The 20,797-nt window shown below is 41.2% G+C and overlaps 1 protein-coding gene across 2 annotated transcripts in view; it reads left to right on the top strand.

Annotated features, from left to right (window-relative positions):
* Nucleotides 1-20,797, top strand: part of dgkb (diacylglycerol kinase, beta) — a 61,427-nt gene that overhangs the window by 26,805 nt on the left and 13,825 nt on the right. For both annotated transcript variants that reach the window (XR_009768497.1, XM_061675743.1), the window contains 4 exons: nucleotides 1,631-1,716; nucleotides 2,282-2,371; nucleotides 3,582-3,742; nucleotides 11,511-11,575. Coding sequence is in view for 1 of the 2 variants with exons in the window: in XM_061675743.1 (XP_061531727.1) it covers nucleotides 1,631-1,716; nucleotides 2,282-2,371; nucleotides 3,582-3,742; nucleotides 11,511-11,575 (402 nt within the window). In the remaining variant the exon portion in view is untranslated. The remainder of the gene's footprint in view (nucleotides 1-1,630; nucleotides 1,717-2,281; nucleotides 2,372-3,581; nucleotides 3,743-11,510; nucleotides 11,576-20,797) is intronic.

The following is a 20,797-nucleotide window of genomic DNA, read 5'->3' as shown; positions in this document are numbered from 1 at the left end:
TACTCCTGACCACTCTTTATGAAATGAAAGGAGATATGTGTTAACCATAATCCTTTATGGCAGCAATATTTATGCAGTGGTTCTTAGGTTCGATCTAGGTTCGATCGGCCGGCGAGTCAGTCTCATAGAGAGACAGAGGTCAAGACAAACAATGTGCCCATTCCGTTCACTCACTCGTATGATTTGTGACAACACTTCAGAACAACAACGCTCGTAGCCGTTTGGCATCAGCAAATCGTAGAAAGACTTTGAGATATTCATGCTGTTTGTTACAACATAGCTTTTCAAGCACTCCTTTTCGTGAATGGTAGTCATAAAAAACGAAGAAAAAGAGCTGACTTTGTTGCGAAAATGATATGATAGTCGCACTTGCCAATGTGAAGCCAAACATTCCTGAACTTATCTCTGTAAAGCAACAGCAAAAGTTACATTGATTTGCTGTAATTATCCATGATTTTTGATTGATTTTCGAGTGAAATTAATGTTTTTGTGTGTGGCGGGGTTGTTCTTTGAACACTGTGATTTTGCCTGTAACTGATGCATTGATCATTTTGTGCACTGATATAATATCTACCGGTGAACTAGAAAAAAAACAACGTATTTTCCAATAACAAAGGGTTCGGTGAAAGCATATATGAAATGTGTGGGGTTCAGTACCCCTCACAAGGTTAAGAGCCTCTGATTTAAAGGAACACGCCACAAACGAAGTTTACCATAGTTTTACGCCAGAGACTTAGGTCAGCAATAATCAGCATTGCACGATGATGTGTGTTAGGAAAAGTGGAATACAATAATGACGTTTTCCACAAAGGCTAAGGAAAGGGGCTATAATGGTTAGGAGATTTGGCTTACTGAAGAGACCCATAGGAACTGCGAAATTGGCGCATCAGAGCTGTAACGAAAGGTATTTTTTTCTGCCTGTGCCTTTCACAAAGAACACCCATTTACTTTATTGCGATGGAAACATTCCACACTCACCTGCAATAGGTGAAAATCTGCGCTATAGAGAGACCATAATTTTGTTTTTTTGTTTGTAAAACGTTTGCTGTAAACACTGAATCATTTGATCCATCCATCCATCCATTTTCTGAGCCGCTTCTCCTCACTAGGGTCGCGGGCGTGCTGGAGCCTATCCCAGCTATCATCGGGCAAGAGGCGGGGTACACCCTGAACTGGTCGTCAGCCAATCGCAGGGCACATACAAACAAACAACCATTTGCACTCACATTCACACCTACGGGCAATTTAGAGTCTCCAATTCATGCATGTTTTTGGGATGTGGGAGGAAACCGGAGCGCCCGGAGAAAGCCCACGCAGGCACGGGTAGAACATGCAAACAGAACTGTGAGGCTGACGCTCGAACCAGTCGTCCACCGTGCCGCCCTGAATCATTTGAAAAAAGAAAATGAAAAATGTATACCGTAAAAACCCATAACAAACAACTGTTTGAAAATGAGCAATTGTTTTACAAATAATCCACATTGCAGCCAGGATGCAAATGATGAACCACGATACAGCGGGAGTTCACTGTATGACCTTGGTGAAGCGAAGGTCATTCAATCTATTCTATTACTGTGTAAAACAACACATCACACTTTGGCACAGTGCAAGCTCTGCTCGTCCTTTTCAGGTTGAATTTCTTCCGAGACGTGCCTGATTTCCGGGTGCTGGCGTGCGGCGGGGACGGCACGCTGGGCTGGATCCTGGACTTTATTGGTAAAGAACTCGTTCACCGCTCCCACCGAATTACGACACCCTTCTGACAACATATACAAGCTTAAAACACTCCATTTCTTTTTTTGGGGGAGGAAAATGTGTTTTTCTTTATCAACGCTCACATCATCGTTATTGACTAGAGGAAGAAACACACTTGATGGCGTATACAGTATGTAAACACTTTCATTACGTGCGAGCGTGTGTTTTCAGGGTTGGTTAAATGGGATGATTGAAACAACATATTAGTCATCATTTGAACCACTGGAAAGAAAACATAGAAAGAAGACGAAAGAATCGCCCGCTCGTCTTTATTTGGCCAAAACTACGTCTTGACTAGTTTGGCCAGCGAAAAAAAAAAAATTGCCTCAATTTTTTATCAATCAAAACAAGAGTGAGGTAATAAGAGGGAACGGCTGTTGGATAAAACGTGCCTCTGGAAATAGACCACAATGTTGTTTGCGTTAACTAGCACCAGAGGAGTACTCAAAATGGATTTTTTTTTCTCATTTCTCTCACTTTGCTCTGATTGGTCACCAGCATGGTAACTTTTTTCTCTGTTTTCTAGACAAGGCAAACCTGGACCGGAACCCACCTGTGTGCGTATTTCCTCTCGGCACAGGAAATGATCTGGCCAGATGTCTGCGCTGGGGAGGAGGTACTGGAAAATAAACAAAGCGGCAAAACCACTCAGGGTTTTGACTGACTCAATGTGCAAGAACCTTATTCATTTTAAAGTGTCTCATGTCGATTGGAAATATCAAATTACTTCCTTGTGACATTTCTAAATGTATTCATCTAGTCATCTCTATAGTCAATAGCTTAAACCAATCTGTTACAGATTCTTTCCAGTTAAAAGCAAGAACCGTACTGATTTAAAAAATAAAATAGAAAATCAAACACGTGACGGCGGCAATTGGTGAGTATGCATGGTAAGATCAAAACATCGCTGTGGCCTTCTAGCAGCCATACAATTCAACCCCTCTGCAAGCCCGTAAAATTATGATTGGTTAAACCAATCCTATTCTTTTTATTTACAGTATTTTAAGGAACAGTGGTGTCTTGAAATAGGAGTAACCTGACTTCCGATCTCTTTGAGAACACAGGCCGATTTTTTGCTTTGACTTGCAAGCAAAAACTTGAGGTAGGAGCGCTGCATGGTGGCAGTGGATTCAACTCATTTCACAAAATGCAACAGTTTGACAGCGATTAATCAATTCTTCAAACTAAGATTTTTGTTGACACTCCCACGTTGAAGTTTACGTCAAAACATAAAACAAAGACAATTACAATCACAACAACCACATAGCCTCTGCTAGCTTAATGCTAACACATAATGGGAAACGCCATAGACGGGCTGACAAATAGCATCTCTGTGGCGGTTTTATAACCCTTATAAACAGTGGAGCAACATACTGTATGTGAGTAACACACCTACTCATATGCATATATTCTTCATCCCCTGTAAAGAACGACTAATATTACTGCAGACTCACCCCATCTCTATACTGTATGTCTGATGAGTCAACTATATGGTCCACTGTATACAAGTCCCCTTTATAGTGATTAGGAAGTAGGAAAATGATAATGACCCGAAGACGCGTTCGGAATCATTTATCATTCCCTACTCCCTTAACACTATACACAGTACGGCTTTTCAGTCGACTTTTTAGTGCACTATCTAAGTCCCTTGTGAAAAAAAAAATCGTATATAGTAATTAGGGAGTATGAAATGAGTGAATCATTCCCAACACACCCATTGTTTTTAACTCCTTGACGAGTTCTAATGTTCAATTTTCAGGGATTATTTCTTGGTCAAATTTAGGCCAAACGTTAAACGCTCCGACTTGTCTTTTTCTCTTTGGGAGGCTATGAGGGCGAGAGCCTGCTCAAGATCCTGCGCGACATTGAGAACAGCAGCGAGGTGATGCTGGACCGCTGGAAGATCGACGTCACGGCCACCGACAAGGACGAGCGGGGCGACCCGGTGCCGTACAGCATCGTAAACAACTACTTCTCCATCGGAGTGGTGAGTGGGAACCTCAAACCGCTATCTTGTTTATTGGTGATAAACAGTCATCAGATAATACAGTGGTACCTTCACTTACAAGTTTAATTAGCTCCATGATGAAGCTCACCATTCAGTTTCCTTGTATATCACCCGTTGAAATGAATTCAAACGCCATTAATCCGTTGCAGTCACCCAACCAACTGTCACCATTTTTTTAATAAAGAAAAATAGCACTGCGTGACATGAAAACAGAATACAACATAAAGAAGATAATTATTAAGATGAAAATCACACACTGTAGTACATTGGACCCTGATATTCGTGGGGGATAGGGACCGCACCAGACTGCGAATTATGAAAATTCACAGATATTTGAGGCAAACTGACGATAACATAACAGCATTGAAAAGAATAAATGATTTTTTTTTAAACCTAACAAATCCTCTGAATTGGTGAAGATAAACTATCCATCCATCCATCCATTTTCTGAGCCGCTTCTCCTCACTAGGGTCACGGGCGTGTTGGAGCCTCTACCAGCTGTCATCAGGCAGGAGGCGGGGCACACCCTGAACTGGTTGCCAGCCAATCGCAGGGTACATATAAACAAACAACCATTCACACTCACAGTCACACCTACGGGCAATTTAGAGTCTCCAATTAATGCATGTTTTTGGGATGTGGGAGGAAACCGGAGTGCCCGGAGAAAACCCACGCAGGCACGGGGAGAACATGCAAACTCCACACAGGCGGGGCCGGGGATTGAACCCTGGTCCTCAGAACTGTGAGGCTGACGCTCTAACCAGTCGGCCACCGTGCCGCAAAGATAAACTTCCATTAAGCATTTTCAAGGTTGTTTCCCCCACACCAAAAAAGGAAAAGGCAAAAAGTAAAATGAAAATAAAAAGAATTTGTATTTGTTTTTTATTAAAAAAAAACACAGGTGCCAAACTTGAGTATGCGGGGTTCACTGTGCATTTGTATGTTAATGTGTGCCTTTACCGGGCATGACCTAATGAGTGCCGTAAGAAATCTGGAGTCAGTCACATTGGCCGTCTTCCACGTGGTTTCCTCAACGCTATTAGCTCCTCCAAGTGCTTTGTGAGTGTTTACATTTTGCATTTTGTGTGTTTAACTGATTGTCCCATTCAATAAATGGGTAAAAGTGCATCATTGAGTAGTGTGGCTTTCCTTTTTTTTTTTTTTTTTTTTTTTTTTTACTTCACTTGAGCAGCAGCGTAACTGAAGCTAGCTGAACGGCTCGTAAAAGGGAAAAACAGACTTAAGTTAAAGTACAACTAAATGAATTTGTTCCCAACAGTCTATTCTCCTAATTTGGTCACGTTTTTCTTGGCTGCACTGGATGTTAGGTCTTTTTTATCCAATCAGATTTCAGCCTTTACGTGTTGCCTTGTTAATGTAATCTGTCCAAGGACTTTGCAATCAGTGTGTTGGCCAATGCAATTTAAAGGTCCCGTATTTTGCTAGTCCTAGTAATTTGGGATGTTTTCTGTATGGTGCCTCAGTAAATATGAAATATGAATTAAAATCGTCCATGCATTCCTGAGTTCCAGACGGTTTTCTGCCGAGAGGCCTGAAATCAGGTCATTTGAATTTCTCGGGCTTATCTACGTCACTAGCGAAGATCTCCGCCTACCTCTCCGCTCCCGAGACAGCGCTGTCAACGTAACAAACACGTGTGCTCTCACAAGTGGGTCTTCTACACAGAAGCAACCAATCAGAGGAAAGGGGGCGGTATTATCCAAATATGGACAAAGCGGATACAAAACTGGGTCAAACAGAAGTAGCTGTCAGAGGGGCCATTTCTGGACACTTGGTTGACAAAACCAAGGTGTTTTTTTAAATGAAATTGACACTTTTATACTAAGTCCTTGTTAGTGAGTCACTCTATGGACGTCTAAATAGCCAAAATACGGAACCTTTAAACTTTATTACCAATGAGACGGTTTCTTTCACCAATCACATTTCAAATTCATTCATGGCTCTCGATGACGACAGCATTTTTCTGTCCTGATTGGTTGGTCAGAGCGAAACTGCATCTCTTGCAATCTGCACACATTAGGACATTTAATAATCAGCATCTCTAGTGAGTGTGATGGAATTTAATTAAATAAAAAAAATATTTTGTCATGTTTTCAGCTTAAGATTGATTTTGAACTGCTCCAAATGATATATGTGACACAGTTGTGTGTTGTCATACTGCATTTTTGTACAGTAACGATGGCTTCTATAATTGTGATGTGATAGGGGTGGTATTAAGAGGCAGATTAAGTCAGGTAAATCTCTAATGGAAGCCCAGGTGCCAAATGTACTGCCTGCCACTGGTGATAAAAAATGTTAGCACCGCATGGTTCTTCTCCAAAACATAAAAAAACATGCACATAATGACACCGATGTTAGTCATTACGGATTAATGTCATGAGGGAAATATGGTCATTGACATTTGCAGGTGGCAATGTAGTGCGAATGTACGTGATGTACAATGTCAGGGCATGAGTAGATGCACAAAAAAAGTCTTAAGTAGCTTTGGCCAAAAAGACTCAGAAAGTCAACCATTTTGGTTTGAAGTGGCCATTTTAGGGGCATTTTGAGCAATACTCCTCCAATATCTTTTGTCCAATTACTGCCAAATTTGAACCACACATACTAGATAGATGGCGAATACTAAATTGTGAAACATTTGAGTTGTCGTCAATGCGAGTGGGTGAAGCATTTTGGCAAAGTTTGCGCACCATAAAACATAAGATGCAACCATCACGCATTTCTATCATGAGTAGACCCACAAAAAACAAACAGGAAGTCTTTCAATTTGGTTCGTTTTGACCATATCCAGGACTGCTTGAAAAACAAACTCATCCTGGAGATTTTGTCCAGACATGTACACTATATTACCTCGATAGTTCCCAGATTCGAACCAATGACCATCTATCTGTGTAATGCTTATAATGCTAAAATTAATGCTCATTATTTGCGCCTGTACAAGCTTTAGCTCCTGTAGTCATTATAAATTGTGCAGGATTAGCCAGCAGCCGTGATGATGGCAAATGAAGTTGTTGTCGGGGATTAACAAGCCTTTGAGCTCTCTATAGATTTGACACCATATCATATTTTCTGACACATTTTACATAAGTTTTGTGGAGGGGGGGCGGGGGCTGTGGCAGGCTACAGTAAAGATTACATGACAAGTCAAGCTAATAATTACCTCAGAGATTATGCTGATGAAGAGTAGATTGTTTCTATAATGACACAGCCCAAATCAAAAGATCAGCAGTCGCCAGGGCTAACCACATAGCTTCATCACTTTATAGAAAAGTTGCACTCTGAGAAGTTGAAGGACATTTTTGTTTGATACAGTGTACCTTAGTAGCCGAAGTACAGAATACTGTATGTTTACGAGAAGACATTTTTTTAATATGTAAAAATCGCCTAGATTTTTTTCATACACATTTAAAAGGACCTAGACATTTTTTTATACACACTAAAAGGACCTAGTCAATTTTGTGAACAAAGTATAAGGACTTAGCAGTTTTTCACATAAACACAAAAAGGATCCGTTTTTTTTTTTACATGTACAAGAAGGACCTAGACATTTTTTCTACAGACTGGAAATACGTACATTTAAAAAAAGACTTAACCATTATTTTCTAAATTCGACACGACGTGAAATGATCTCAATCAGGGCTGAGAGACAGAACTAATCAGGGCGTGTTCTTCGCTAGCATAATGCAGTCAGTCGGCCTAATGACCGCGCCGCGTTCCTGTCGGCGGACATTACTCTCCAACATGAAAGGCACATGAAAGCGCTAGGGCCCCGCTCCTAATTGGACTAAACTTTGAGCTATGAGGAGAGGACATTACACATGTCCTGCATTAATTCGCCTGCCACATTTTTACATTGGTAATTATTTGAGGGCGGCGCAGAGTGGGAGAGGGCAGGTGAAGGGTCATGATCTTGTTGTTCAGGGTACAGCGATCCCTTGGCAAGATTTTTTTGCTTTGTGTTGCATGCCAAGTGAGCTTCAGTGAGCTTCAGATACACTGCTGCTCAAGTAAAGTATGGGAAATAATGGAGCAATTAAGGTACTATAATGCCTCAGCATGTGGGCAAGGGGAGCTACAGTCGCCGATGCACTTTTAGCCATTTATTGAACCGGACAAAGAGTTAAACACACAAATACATAATGAGAACAATCGAAAAGAGCTACTGTAAGGCAAAACTCATGTCCAGGCGCTCACAAAAAAAGACTAACCAGCCATGTTCCTGATGTCACGCACTAGGCCACGCCCCTTAAAGCCACACATACAACACAGCAGTCATTGTGACTCTGTTTATCCTAATGTACAGTAAATAACATTTTATAAAACCAGTATATTTCCTTGTATTCTATTTTTATTTTGCTCTATTTTGTTTTATTCAACACAAGGCTACTTTTCTTTTATTAAAAACAGATAACAGAAATCTTTTTTTGTTGTTGTTGGCTTAATGGGTTAATGGCATTTCAAATGTATTTCAATGGGTAAAATTAATTTGAAAAAAAAAATTTAAAATTAAAAAACACGACACACGAGGACTCATACAATCAAATATGTCCTCCCTGGGTGATAGGAAAGTAGTAACTGGTGTCAAGGATATTTGTTGAAGTTATACATCTCGACTGACAGACTAACATATATGGGGAGGAGCTAAGTTTAGCCTGGGTTATTAGTGGAAGTTACAGATGGTCTTCACCATATGTACATGTACAGTACATGCACACTCCTGGTACATTTTTTTCCAAATGAAATCATCTAAGGTATTTATTATGAAGGGTAATGTTGTAAGAGGAGTTGAAAATTACATTAAAGTCTTTTGGGACCATAGTGGTATACTGTATTTATCTCTTAAGTGTAAATAAATATCTTCTAAAGTTGACACACCACACATCCACTGTACTGCCCCAATAAATAACCCTGGAATGAAATTTGGTCCAAAATGGTCCAAACAATTTCATTTAATTTAATTTCCTAGTTCTGCTGAAAGGTTCCTGCGGTGGAAATGCCCAAAATGTTTACCCCGCAAAGGCTGCCCTCATCCACGTGGATGCGGCCGAGCTTCTTGACCTCCTTAAGTCGCCCCGGTGAAGGTTTTTGTGTTGCTTGTCGACGTCTCAACCCAAAGGGGAGACAACTAACCAGCTAACAAACTCCCTCCCGGCTCGCCGTTCTTGTCCTGTTTTGTAAGAGAATCAAGTTCCCTCAGATACATCCATCATCTCACCTCTCCGTCTGCTGAGTCTGCAGGGGATCAGCCAAAACACTTCTTTTGGTCTTCTTGAGGAGACATCAAGAAGACGAAAAAGAGGAGCCATTGATTTTTTTTTGTCTTCCTCTTTTGGCCTTTGCTAAGTTTGTGCGCTAGCAGGGGGTCCTCCTTGTGTTTCAATAGTGCCACTCAAAAAGGGGGTGGATCAAAACACATTGTTGGAAGGGAAGAGGAGGAGGCGAGGGTGGGAGGGATGGATTGGGGGGGCTTGAGAGGAACAAGCCCAAAAAAAGTTTGCGGTAACTCATTTTCCTCTCGTATTCCTTAAAATTGTTTCCCGAACCAGACGACTTTGCTGAGTTCAGGCTCTTTTTTTCAAAGGCCTTGCCAGCATTTTGTGACCGAGACTTAGAAGTGTGAATTAAAGGAAACGTCAACGTCCTCACTTGATTACTTGAAGCTTTGCTACACCAGCTCTACTCCATCTTCCATTATTCACATGAAACATCCAATAAGCACAAAAAATACAGTTTGAAAACTAAACAAGCTTTATTGAAATAAGTTACACAAATGGTCTTTCCTGCTAAGTTATGACACTAAAGCTGCATATTGTTTTTCATTTGCATATCTCCAAAATGACTGCTTCTCAGGAAAACAAAAACAGCACCATCTTGCTTGAGTTACTGAACATTGCATTGTTCAAGTTGATATAATACCTTATATTGCTGTCATACACCCTTGTACACCACCAACAACACAACCCGAAAATCATGTTCAATCGCTAATTTAATATGCTAAAAAAGTGATAATTTACTATGCTGGACACGTCGCCAGCCATTCACCTCAAAGTCCGCACTCACGACGAGACAAAAAGCCTCTAATGCTTCAACAAAGCAAACAACTGTGGTTACATCGTCTTCCCAAACATTCTCAAAGGTCATGTGTGAGGCAATACTACAAAATAAATAAATGAATAAACGATGAGTTGACTAAGCAGTTGAATAGGTTGAAATGGGGTTACTGATGGTGTAGTGGTACACTTGGCTGACTTTGGTGCGGGCAGTGTGGGTTGAGTTCCCACTCATTGACGGTTTGAATGTGAGTGCGAATGGTTGTCTATGTCTATATAGATGTGCCCTGCGACCGACTGGCGACCAGTTCAGGGTGTAGTCCACCTTTCGCCCGAGATCAGCTGGGATAGGCTCTAGCGCCCCGCGACAGGATAAGCGCTGTTGAAAATGGATGGATAGGGGGAAATGAATCTGTACACAAACTTACCTTCATGGCTGACCCATTCATTCTGAACAGTGATCTATTTTTAAAGAAACAGGCTTACGCATATGTATCTAACCTAATTATTTTCAGGCATTATTGTCTAAAAACAAAACAACAAAGCATCCAGACTTTCAGTCTTGAGGCCATACAATGCGGTACAGCGAGGGAGGGAGGGAAGAGGCGGAGTTTGACAACACTTCTCAGACAGTTGAGCGTTCAAGAGAGCTGACTTGTTCTCAAGCTGTTTTCAACACTTTAAACTGGTGAATAATGTGTAACAATAACAGGCGATGAGGGGATAGACCGATAGTAATGATTTGTGAAAAAATATTTAATTGACCATATTTGGACACACGAAGTTTCTGCCCGGAAGTGACGACACAGTTCGTTATCCAATGTTATTCTCGTACACTCTGTTCCGAGTAACTGTACAAACTTATAAAATTGTATGTCGAGAAACGTTTAAATTTTGCTTCCTTAACCAATACTGTCTCGTTTGGTGTGTCTATCTTGTGTGACACCCAAGCAGAATATTCATTGTTTTTGGTCAAAAACTAGGCTAGTAAACTAATGGGTGAACTTTCCCCCCCCTCAAAGTTTGGATGTTTAAATGCTCCAAGCAGACGGCAAGGTGTTAATATGCTAGTGAGGCGTCCGTGTCAACCATGCTTCTGTAACATATGGTACGTAAAAAAAGAAAATAAACGCTTCTTTTGGTAGCGTTCACACTTTTTTCACCACCAGTCTTCTGCCCGGGAGGCCGCGAAAGAGGGGGAGAGGGAGGTCAAGAGTGACAGAGGAGAAGAGTTGGCGGAAGGGAAGTGAGGACTGTTTCCACGGCGTCAGTAGCATCCCGGAGCTGTGATCAGCGGCGATGTGTGCTTGGTTAATTAGTTGCTAAGACACCAGAGCCTCCTTAATAGCGCTCCACCTCTCTTCACGCCAAGCTTGGCGGTCTGTTAATGAGCAAGAAGTCGCCTTAAACATCATAATGAGGAGCTTCACAATCACAATTGCTACAATAAGATAAAGATTCACTGCACTTCTTCACAAGTTGTTTTATTTGATTTATAGCGAACGCCCAGTTATAATGTTTGAATTTAAATGTAAAAGATCAAAGCCAAATGTATTGTACAGTAGTCCCTCGAAAATCGAATCCTAATACACCGCTAACATCGCGTTATATCATTTCAAAAATGTGTTTGTATCAATAAAGTGTTTTTAATGAAGCATCTAAATTCCACTTTGCAGGACGCCTCCATCGCACATCGTTTCCACGTGATGAGGGAGAAGCACCCGGAGAAATTTAACAGTAGGTAAGTAACATACATGAAGTTTGCTTTTAATAGATCATTTTCCTGTGACATCGCACACCTCTGGACACGCCCGCTGCTTTGTGCGTGTGAGAATAGAGACATTTGATTAATACTCAATGTCAAGAAATGGTGAATTACTCTGCGGTGTTTGATTGCAATAGAATGCAACAATACAAGTGCGAGGGACAAAGTGTCATTTAACCGTTTATCGGCAGCAATTTTCAACCAGGGCGAGATGACAGAAAGTCAGTCAAGATTGTAGCTTTAACAAATCAGCACAGCTGATCTCTCCCCGGCAAATAACCCAAACATCTATGTTTGTACTGATCACTTTGTTGAAGGTATGCTTTAACACTACGCAATGTTAAAAAGGCATGTTACATACTTACATACATGCATACATACATACATACAAACATAACATCCATACGTACATTTAGAAATAAAATTCCCCCAAATCAAATTTTAACATATGTTTATTCTTGTTCAGTGAAAAGAAAAAGCAAATGATAATGAAATGTGTCAAAAGCTGGAGAAAATGGTATTTTGAAATGTTCCAGAAATTCACATCCATTAATGAACCCCCTCCCAAAATTCCCCAAAAGTCCAATTTACAATTTTAATCAATTGTTTAGACTTGGAGAAAGTGGCCCCTTGAACACAACCCTTTGACATTTTCAACAATATAAAATCGACGAATTAACCCCAGAAATTCCAGTAGTTGGTACAATGTGACTGTCATGGGCGCATGTGTATGTTCTTGGGATGGCAAAGGAGGGTTTTGCACGCATTATTAGGAATCCCACTCATGTTCAAGGCAGGACACGCCCCGGTCCAATATGACAGGCTGCAGGACACGTGTCACTGCAATATGATTGGCTCCTGTATCCCGGTAGAACACGTCCGACTCCTTCAAGATGGGAAAAGAGTAAATGTGGCTTAGATGGCTGACGAGAACAGGTGCAGATGAAAACGAAATGATAAGATAAGAACATGTCACACAAGAAAACTTGACAAAACATGAACCAAACTAAATCTATTCAAAACCAAGTAAAAAAAAACCCAAAAAAAACCGCAATCAATACCGCAAATCAGCGGGGGTTTCTGCAAATAAAAATGGGACTGTTTCCTACAAAAAACAAATCTGTGAATGCCTGGAGGCGAATTCACAAAGGTCCACTGTATAAATAACAAAAAAGTATCTTTGACTCCAGGGCATTGACATGAACGGCAGGTGATAATGGGCTACATTTTCCACTGTGTGTTGTCTGCGGGGAAAATAGGTAAGAGCAGTGTGTAATTTTGAGTGTAATTAACCCAGTGGATCATCACACGTGGTTCTTCGCTCCCTCCCTAGCGACCCGCTGTTTAGCGTCTCCGCCGATGACGAATGGCCGCTCCTCATATTTAGTCTTTGTGATGAGCTGCAGGAGACATGTTCACCTTTCGCACACGGACAAATGTGGCATCTACAGTATGTTTCCATCAATATTTAACGTCTGCTCATACGTCTCCACTAGCGCCAGGGAGTCATCCAGGCCCTAATTTAATTGGCTTGGCTAGTTTGACACGGCGGATCAGTCAGAGCGATGACACGCCGCCTCCTAATAATCCCATTTGTGCTCGTTAGCATATGTTAGCCTGCTTCTGGCGCGCCATTTAGCCATGTGAACTGGTCATGGTGCTCATTCAGCAGAGATCTGGATAAAATGTAGCATATTCTCAGTGGTTGTATTTTTTATTTTATTTTTTTCTGTTGGTTAGTGGAGTGTAGATGAAACTTTAATTGGACGTCAAACTCTCAAATAGGTTTTGTTGTGTTGTAGACAAAAACTCAAAGCATTTAGAGGCATGCTTTTCATCAGTTTGGGAGGATTTATAAAAAGTCACTATTTGACAAGAAACATGTACAGTATACGTTCAAATGAATCTAAAACATAGGCAAAAAATATTTTTTGTTGTTTTGGACCAAAAAAAAAACAAATCACAAAATTTGGAGATGCCTGTTTTTCATTAGACATAATAATATCACTGTTCAACAAAAAACATTCATCAAATTGTGTTATCTAAAACACCCAAAAATCAGGTTTGTTGTGTTTTGGAGAAAAACTCACATTTGGAGATACATGCTTTTCATTAAACTGCGACAATTCACAATAACTTTGTTGTTTAACAAAAAGGCTGTATCGCTAAATGTATTTATTTATTTATTTATTTTTTGTTAAAATCTGAAATGCAAAGAAAAACATTTTTTGTTGTTTTTTTTTTTTTTTGGGTGAAAAACATTTGGATATTGTTTTCTTCTTTTCATAACAGTTCAACAGAAGAAAGCAAGTATCTCCAATATATTTGTTTAACGTTTATTTTTTATTTTTTTCAAAATGATGAATTGATTTTATTGTTGCAGGAAAACTCAACTCAGAAGGTGCACTTTGTTCCTGTTGCTATTATCATCTTCCTGCAGCTTTTCGCCAAGTGACTTTAGACATTTTTTTCCTCCCCTCTATGATAAGTCGCTATAGTTCCAATGGTCACGAGCCCCGTGGACAAATCCAACAAAAATCTCTTCTACCTTGTGAAACTATCAGCATGCATTATTGAAGTGGCAAGGATAGTGTATAATAGAGAGATCCTAAACCCATTCGCCCGTGTGAATTATTAACAGGATTCAAATAACAGACAGAATCATTTTCTTAAAATACCTCAATCATTTTTCACGGACGCATCATGAAATGGTGTGGAAACAACAATAGTTTGACGGCATTTTTTTTTATGCAACACCGTTCATACTTAAAAAGCATTTTGTTTTGATTAAAATTCAAAATTTGGAGATACAGGTGCACCATGTGCTTTCCATTAGACAGCTGCAACAATAAAGTTTCTGCCCAATATGTATCTCCAAATTTTGTAAATTTCTATCTTAAAAAGGGTAAACATAATTTTTCTCCTGAGGTGTTTGGAATGAAAATAATAAAAGCTCACAAAATTTTGACTTACATAATTTTTCTTGGACAACTATGATGAAGAAAACTACAAATAACTAACATACTGTGTAGATATATCGTGCAAACCAAAGGCATTATAACATTTGGAAAAAAATAAATTACAAACATTATTACTTAAAATGTGCACATTTTAATGGGATGGCAGTAATCCGTCTGTTTGTCCCATAATTGTCACATGTATACATTTTGTCAGTGGTTTGACCTTAAACTGAATATTTAATCATCTTTAATTGCCAAACAACATCGGGACAATTGCCTTAATTATGTACAGAGATTTTCTTGATGGAATGTAGGGGTCTCACACGGCCAGCCAGCATCCCCTCCCCTTCCCTCAGCTTCTCGCGTCCTATCCATCTTGTGTATTTGCACCTTGGGGTGATTACCAGGGCAAAGGTGTGAAGATTTGACACTCGGCAGATAGATTCATTTACTGCCACTGCCGGACCTGGAGGTGATAATGAGGTCGAGGATTAAAAGCAGGCAATCAGCCGGCCCGTGACGAAAGGCCCGGCCTCCTCCCCCTCCTCCCTCACACCATCGACTGCCTTCTTTAAAATGTAACCCCCCCTCTAATCATCATCCGCCATTTTTTGCTGATCTCTCATGTAATTACGCGCTAATCTGTGACTCGGAGGGGAAAAGGAAGGATGGCAGGAGAAGAAAGACATAGGCAGGTTTGTAAAGTTTGGACCTCGGGGCTGTTTCATTGTGTCATGATGAATTAATTAACGCTTTGTTTCTGCACTCTTGTTTAACTTTAGCGCTGCGGTCTGTCAAGTGCCTTTAATTTCAACTTCAGTGGTGCCTTTAGATACAAGTGACTAGATTTAAGAGTTTTTTTTAGATACTAGCTGTAGTTCGAACAATATTTTCGCATTGGAGTTGCGAATAAAAATTTGAGTCATGAACGCCAGATGGTGGCAGTGAATGTATCCTCACATCTTTTGACAACAGGCAACAGTTTGGTATAGTAAACAACATTATGCAAGGATTTACATGTTGTGTATTTAAAGCAACCACGTAGCTTTGCCTTAATTAAGTCAGTTTAGCTTAATACCTAACAAAGAATGCAAAATGCCACAAAGCGCATCGATGCCATTTTGTTATGACCCTATAAGAACTGGATAGTTGAACACAAAGATTAAACAACACATAGGCAGAAAACATAACTCGGGGTGTCCCGATCCAGTCCTCGAGATCGGAAATCAGTACAAATGTCAGCAAAAAAAAAACAAGCATCGACTTGGATCGGAATGGATCTAAAATCTCCGATTTTACCACTCTTTTACAAGCAGTCCATTCCATGCACCGCTCCAGCAGTTCTATCCAGCAGCTCTCGCACGGCGTGCAGAGCACACGTGATCAGCTCCAAGAGGCCACGTGATCACAACAACAGGTTGCTAAGGTGCTAGCATAGTAGCAAGCAGTAAGAGTGAATGTTGCTTGCTTAACATCATTTATTGACACTCCAGTTGAACTTTACTGTAAAACTAAACACACATAACAAAAGAATTCCACCAACTGAATGTTCTAATACATCACAGACTTCCTTTCTTTCTTCGTTTTTGTTCACAAAAATCGCTATCGCCACGTCCTAATGCAAGTCTTTTGCTTGATGTATTCTCTCAAAATAATTATGTGCCTGTTGTTATTATAGACATGCCCACTCCAATTTCTTGTCACTCAGGGCGGATTTTTTTCCAACTTTCCACGAGTCCTAGAAATTTTCAGGCATGGATAAGCCTTGCTATTAGGAGCACATAGGCTAGCCTTGTTAGCTTTGCTGGCTGTGGCAATGAGGCCTCATGTGAATAATATAATGAGCATAGCATTATTTTCTGTACCTTGCTTACCTTGGAGCAGACAAAGGTTTGGCTGTTTTACAGCCTCAAACGACTATGCGGATGGTCACTTAGCTTTATCCAGAGCCTGTGTTTCTCCGGTTTAACTTCGGGTCTTGGAACCTGAGCAGTTTCAACTTCAAGCTGGCTCAATAAGCACTCTGCCGGCAGCACCTCGTTATGTGACCGTGGCTCATATCGTTAATTCTTTTTCGGGTTAACACCAGTCTGCTCACTGCTGCAACATGCCAGGTGTTGACAGAATTTCCAAGGTGTCATACGGCTGCAACTACGACGGCAGGCTGGATTCAGACTTAAAAATCTTCGGCTATTCTGATTGCTGCTAATCTTCAAATATCCAAACCGGCGGGACCACCGAACTGGCGGCGATGAAGGAGGGCAGCATCTAGCTACATCTTTGTCACTAAAATGTATGTCTAATAATGCACAGGCAACAACTGTGTGATATGAGAACTATACTCATATCACAACACGGCAACATTATGACACTCATCACTTTACAACACTCTGACATAACACCTGAAATTAACACACTGAAACAGAGAAATGCTTAATGTTTTGGAAGAGAAAAACGTGCTGGGCTCCCACTAATTATAACAACTACATTCAGCGTAATGGTTAGTCATACATAAAATCAAATCAAATATCAATGACATCATCAATTAATTAACTTTGACTTGACTTTCATCGCATTGTAGTTGACAACAAAAAAAAGTTTAAAAACCAAAACCAAAAAAAACAGCTGGTTTCTTCCCGTTGTGTTCCTTAAGTGTCCATCTTTACCAGCACCTTGATGTCCCCTTTATATTTGGGCTTCTATTTAAGGTCCTTAGACATCTAACGGACTTGTTGTGCCCCTCCCGGGACGCCCCGGCCTCACGGGGGCCCCCGCGGCCCCCCAGGCTCCAGCTGTGCTGTGTAACCATCCCGAGTTAACCTTTCCCGAAGGCACAGGGAAGCCTGGGCATGCGGCGCTCTTTAGCATAATGAGCCATGTTCATCAAAGCGCCGCCAAGTGCTGGATGGGGCTACACCACAATGTGTGTCTGTGTGTGTGAGTTTGTGTGTACTTCCACGCATGTTGGGAACCAAATAGTGTTCTAAATTACACAGACAGACTTGCGCCGCCCTCGGACCTCATTTGAGGATGAAATTGTTTATGCGACCAAAGTGTCATCTATAATTAATGACCACTTGTGTGTAATTTAGAGGTATCTCACCTGTGGCCCCTGTCCCACAGCTCAGTGGGGGCACACACACACACACACACACACACACTCACACACTCACACACTCACACACACACACACTCACACACTCACACACTCACACGTTATTTAACCTCTCCTTCTGAAGCCACTTGTCCTCAACTGTCCTCACCCAAGCATGGAACAAAGCCGTTTCAGTCAGTAGTTTGCGTTCAGGACAAACGAGGTGTCCACAGAGCCAATATTATTAATTACTGCGGTTTTCTGAGCAACTGTGATCGTATCCTTCTTGTATATCCTTATCTCTATATTATACTGCCCCCAGGTAGCCAAGGCACACACACCAGAAGGAGCATGTCCATTTCATTGACGATTTTATTTAATTATGTCATTTTTGTATGTTTTTATGAAGTCCAATATTTTATAGTGCTGTTTTTCTTATTAAAACAAACCCCACACATTTCAATGGGGAAAGATGATTCAAGGCACCACTGTATGAATCTTGATCCTTGGGGTATTGTGATAAAAATATATTACAGACATGTGAATAAGACACCTGGGAACTTTTTTAAATAGTACAAAGAAAGCATAATACATTATTCCTCCTTTAAAATATTGCAACGTAATATTGGGGCCATATACACTCCCCAAACACATCTATGCCTTCACCAGATCTTATCAAAACCCTCACCAAAACCCGTCTTTTTAAAATGGCTTTTAATGTTTAAATTCTACTTTTTGTGCATGTTTTTCTTTATAAGTCTTTTATGTCTGTTTTTTTTTTTAAATATCTGCTTTTACCCTGTACCTTTAAGCGTCTTTGAGTGACTAGCAAAGCGTTTTATTAAATATATATGTATTATTATTACAATTATTATTAATAAAGTACATAGTGAATTCCCTCGTGGTCACATTTTGTCAATAGTCTTCAAAAATTCTTAAGTTTGACCTCCTCCTTTTGAAACAAAATTACATTTCTTGTTCGCCGATGCGGCTCGTTTCTCAAACTGCCAAGCGGACCCGGGAGCGCTACAGGTGGCGCGGCACTAAAACATCACAGCGGCGCATTGATGCGGCGCACAAAGAGTTGGTTATGTCAATGCAATATTTATCACCTCTGATCAAGAAGAAATTAGTGCGAGAATAAGGTCGTAGATCACTGTGTGTTAGATTAAGTGTCAGTGCTGGAGAAAATCAATGAAGGGTGTGTTGTGTTAAGTGCGTCTAGTGTAAAGTGCACTTGAAATGTGCTTTGGCCTCAGGGCGGCGAGGCCACGCTCAAGATGACCGCCTTTGACACCCATTTTGGTGACCAAACAGTGATGTGATGATCGCGGGTTCGATATTCAGGCTCTTAGAAATGTAGATGTTGATCAGTTTGGTCCAAGTCTGTGGTGTTTGTTAGTCAGCAGGTTCTTTTTCTCAAAATAATGCACTCATAGTGTAATGACAGGTACATACCGGGCAACATGTGTCACGTATGTGGTTAGGGCGAAGGCGAGGAACGCAAGGCAAGAACATGGTGGACCCAATTGCAGGGAAGCAGGGAGGCAAGGCACGAGTCTCAAAATAATAATATTTAATCACAATGATAAATACAACTGGCGACTATGACATGGCAAAGACGTGACGACACTGAACCGACAAGAACTGAAAGAAACCAGGGAACTAAATACAAACAGATTGACGAGACAACGAGGAACACCTGGACAAGACACGAGTGGCTGGAGAGAGCTGATTGGTCGACAAAGTAGACGAGAATAGGTGGACACAACCACCCCTCACGTCAGTTTGGTGGCCATCCAGGCCACCCGAGGCGAGGTGCTTGGCTGAGCGGTTCAGGAGGTCGTCCAGGACGCCAAGCACCAGGGTCTTTACAGGGCCATTCAGGCGGACGGCCACGGTGCCGAACCCAATGGTAATGCAGGGGCCAGGCAATAGGGTTGGGTGGCGGCCGCTGGACGAGCGCCGCCGGAGCGGGGTCGGGTGGCGGCCGCTGGGCGAGCGCCGACGGAGCGGGGTCGGGGGGCGGCCGCTGGACGAGCGCCGCCGGAGCCGGAACGGGGGCCTGGCGCAGCTGCCGAGGAGCCGGATCATTTATTTACAATGATAAATACAACTGGCGACTATGACATGGCAAAGACGTGACAACGACACTGAACCGACAAGAACTGAAAGAAACCAGGGAACTAAATACAAACAGATTGACGAGACAACGAGGAACACCTGGACAAGACACGAGTGGCTGGAGAGAGCTGATTGGTCGACACAAAGTAGACGAGAACAGGTGGACACAACAACCTAATGAGCACACGACAAACATGGAACAAAACTAAACACAACCCAAACCAAAACACAGACGATGACAACATGAGGTTTGGTTCTCTTCAGCACTCAAAAAGTCATTTTGAATTTTCACCTGTCAGTCACAATTTTCCACTGATCTCCTTTAACTCATTCACTGCCAGATGTTTCCAAAGCAGAGTTCCCCATATTGGCAGCCGTTTTAGAGCATTTTGACTGACCCACAGAATATTGTGTGATGTCACAATATAAGCACCTAACCTGCCAAAAGAAAGAGAAGACTCTTTTTCTTCACTAGAAGAAAAAGGTAGTAATAGCTTTTTCCGTTCTTTAGTAATCAGCATTAGAACATGGTTTGGTTTAATTAAAAACTGTGGTTTCTGACCAAAAAGCTTAAAAAACGAGCTTTTTGTGTAAAAATGGCAAGCAGAACAGTAACTTTGATACCAATGTTTTTTGCTTTTCTGACACCTCACACTGTAAAACAACGAAGCAAGACTGAGAAAGGGCTTTTGATGCTAAAATAATCATTTATTTACAGATATAAGTGTTGCACAAGTCAAGTCAAGTCAAGTTTATTTAAATAGCCCTTAATCACAAAATAGTCTCAAAGGGCGTCATTGACAACATCCACTGATCTTAACCCAAGCCCATCGGGCAAGAAAAACTTAAAACCCCATTCGGGGGGAAAAGAAGGAACCTTGATGGAGGGATCCCCCTTTCAGGATGACCAGGCTACAATGGATGTCGAGTCGGCAACATTTATCACATTGTATGGTGCTATGCAATGTTAATTAAGATGGCATGAGAGTCCATTTAAAGAGACAAAGCGCCGCAGTTACA

This window comes from Phycodurus eques, chromosome 4, assembly GCF_024500275.1.
Source record: "Phycodurus eques isolate BA_2022a chromosome 4, UOR_Pequ_1.1, whole genome shotgun sequence".
Lineage (NCBI taxonomy): Eukaryota > Metazoa > Chordata > Actinopteri > Syngnathiformes > Syngnathidae > Phycodurus > Phycodurus eques.
The sequence above is the reverse complement of the archived record's forward strand: the minus strand, read 5'-3'. Positions and strand labels throughout refer to the sequence as shown.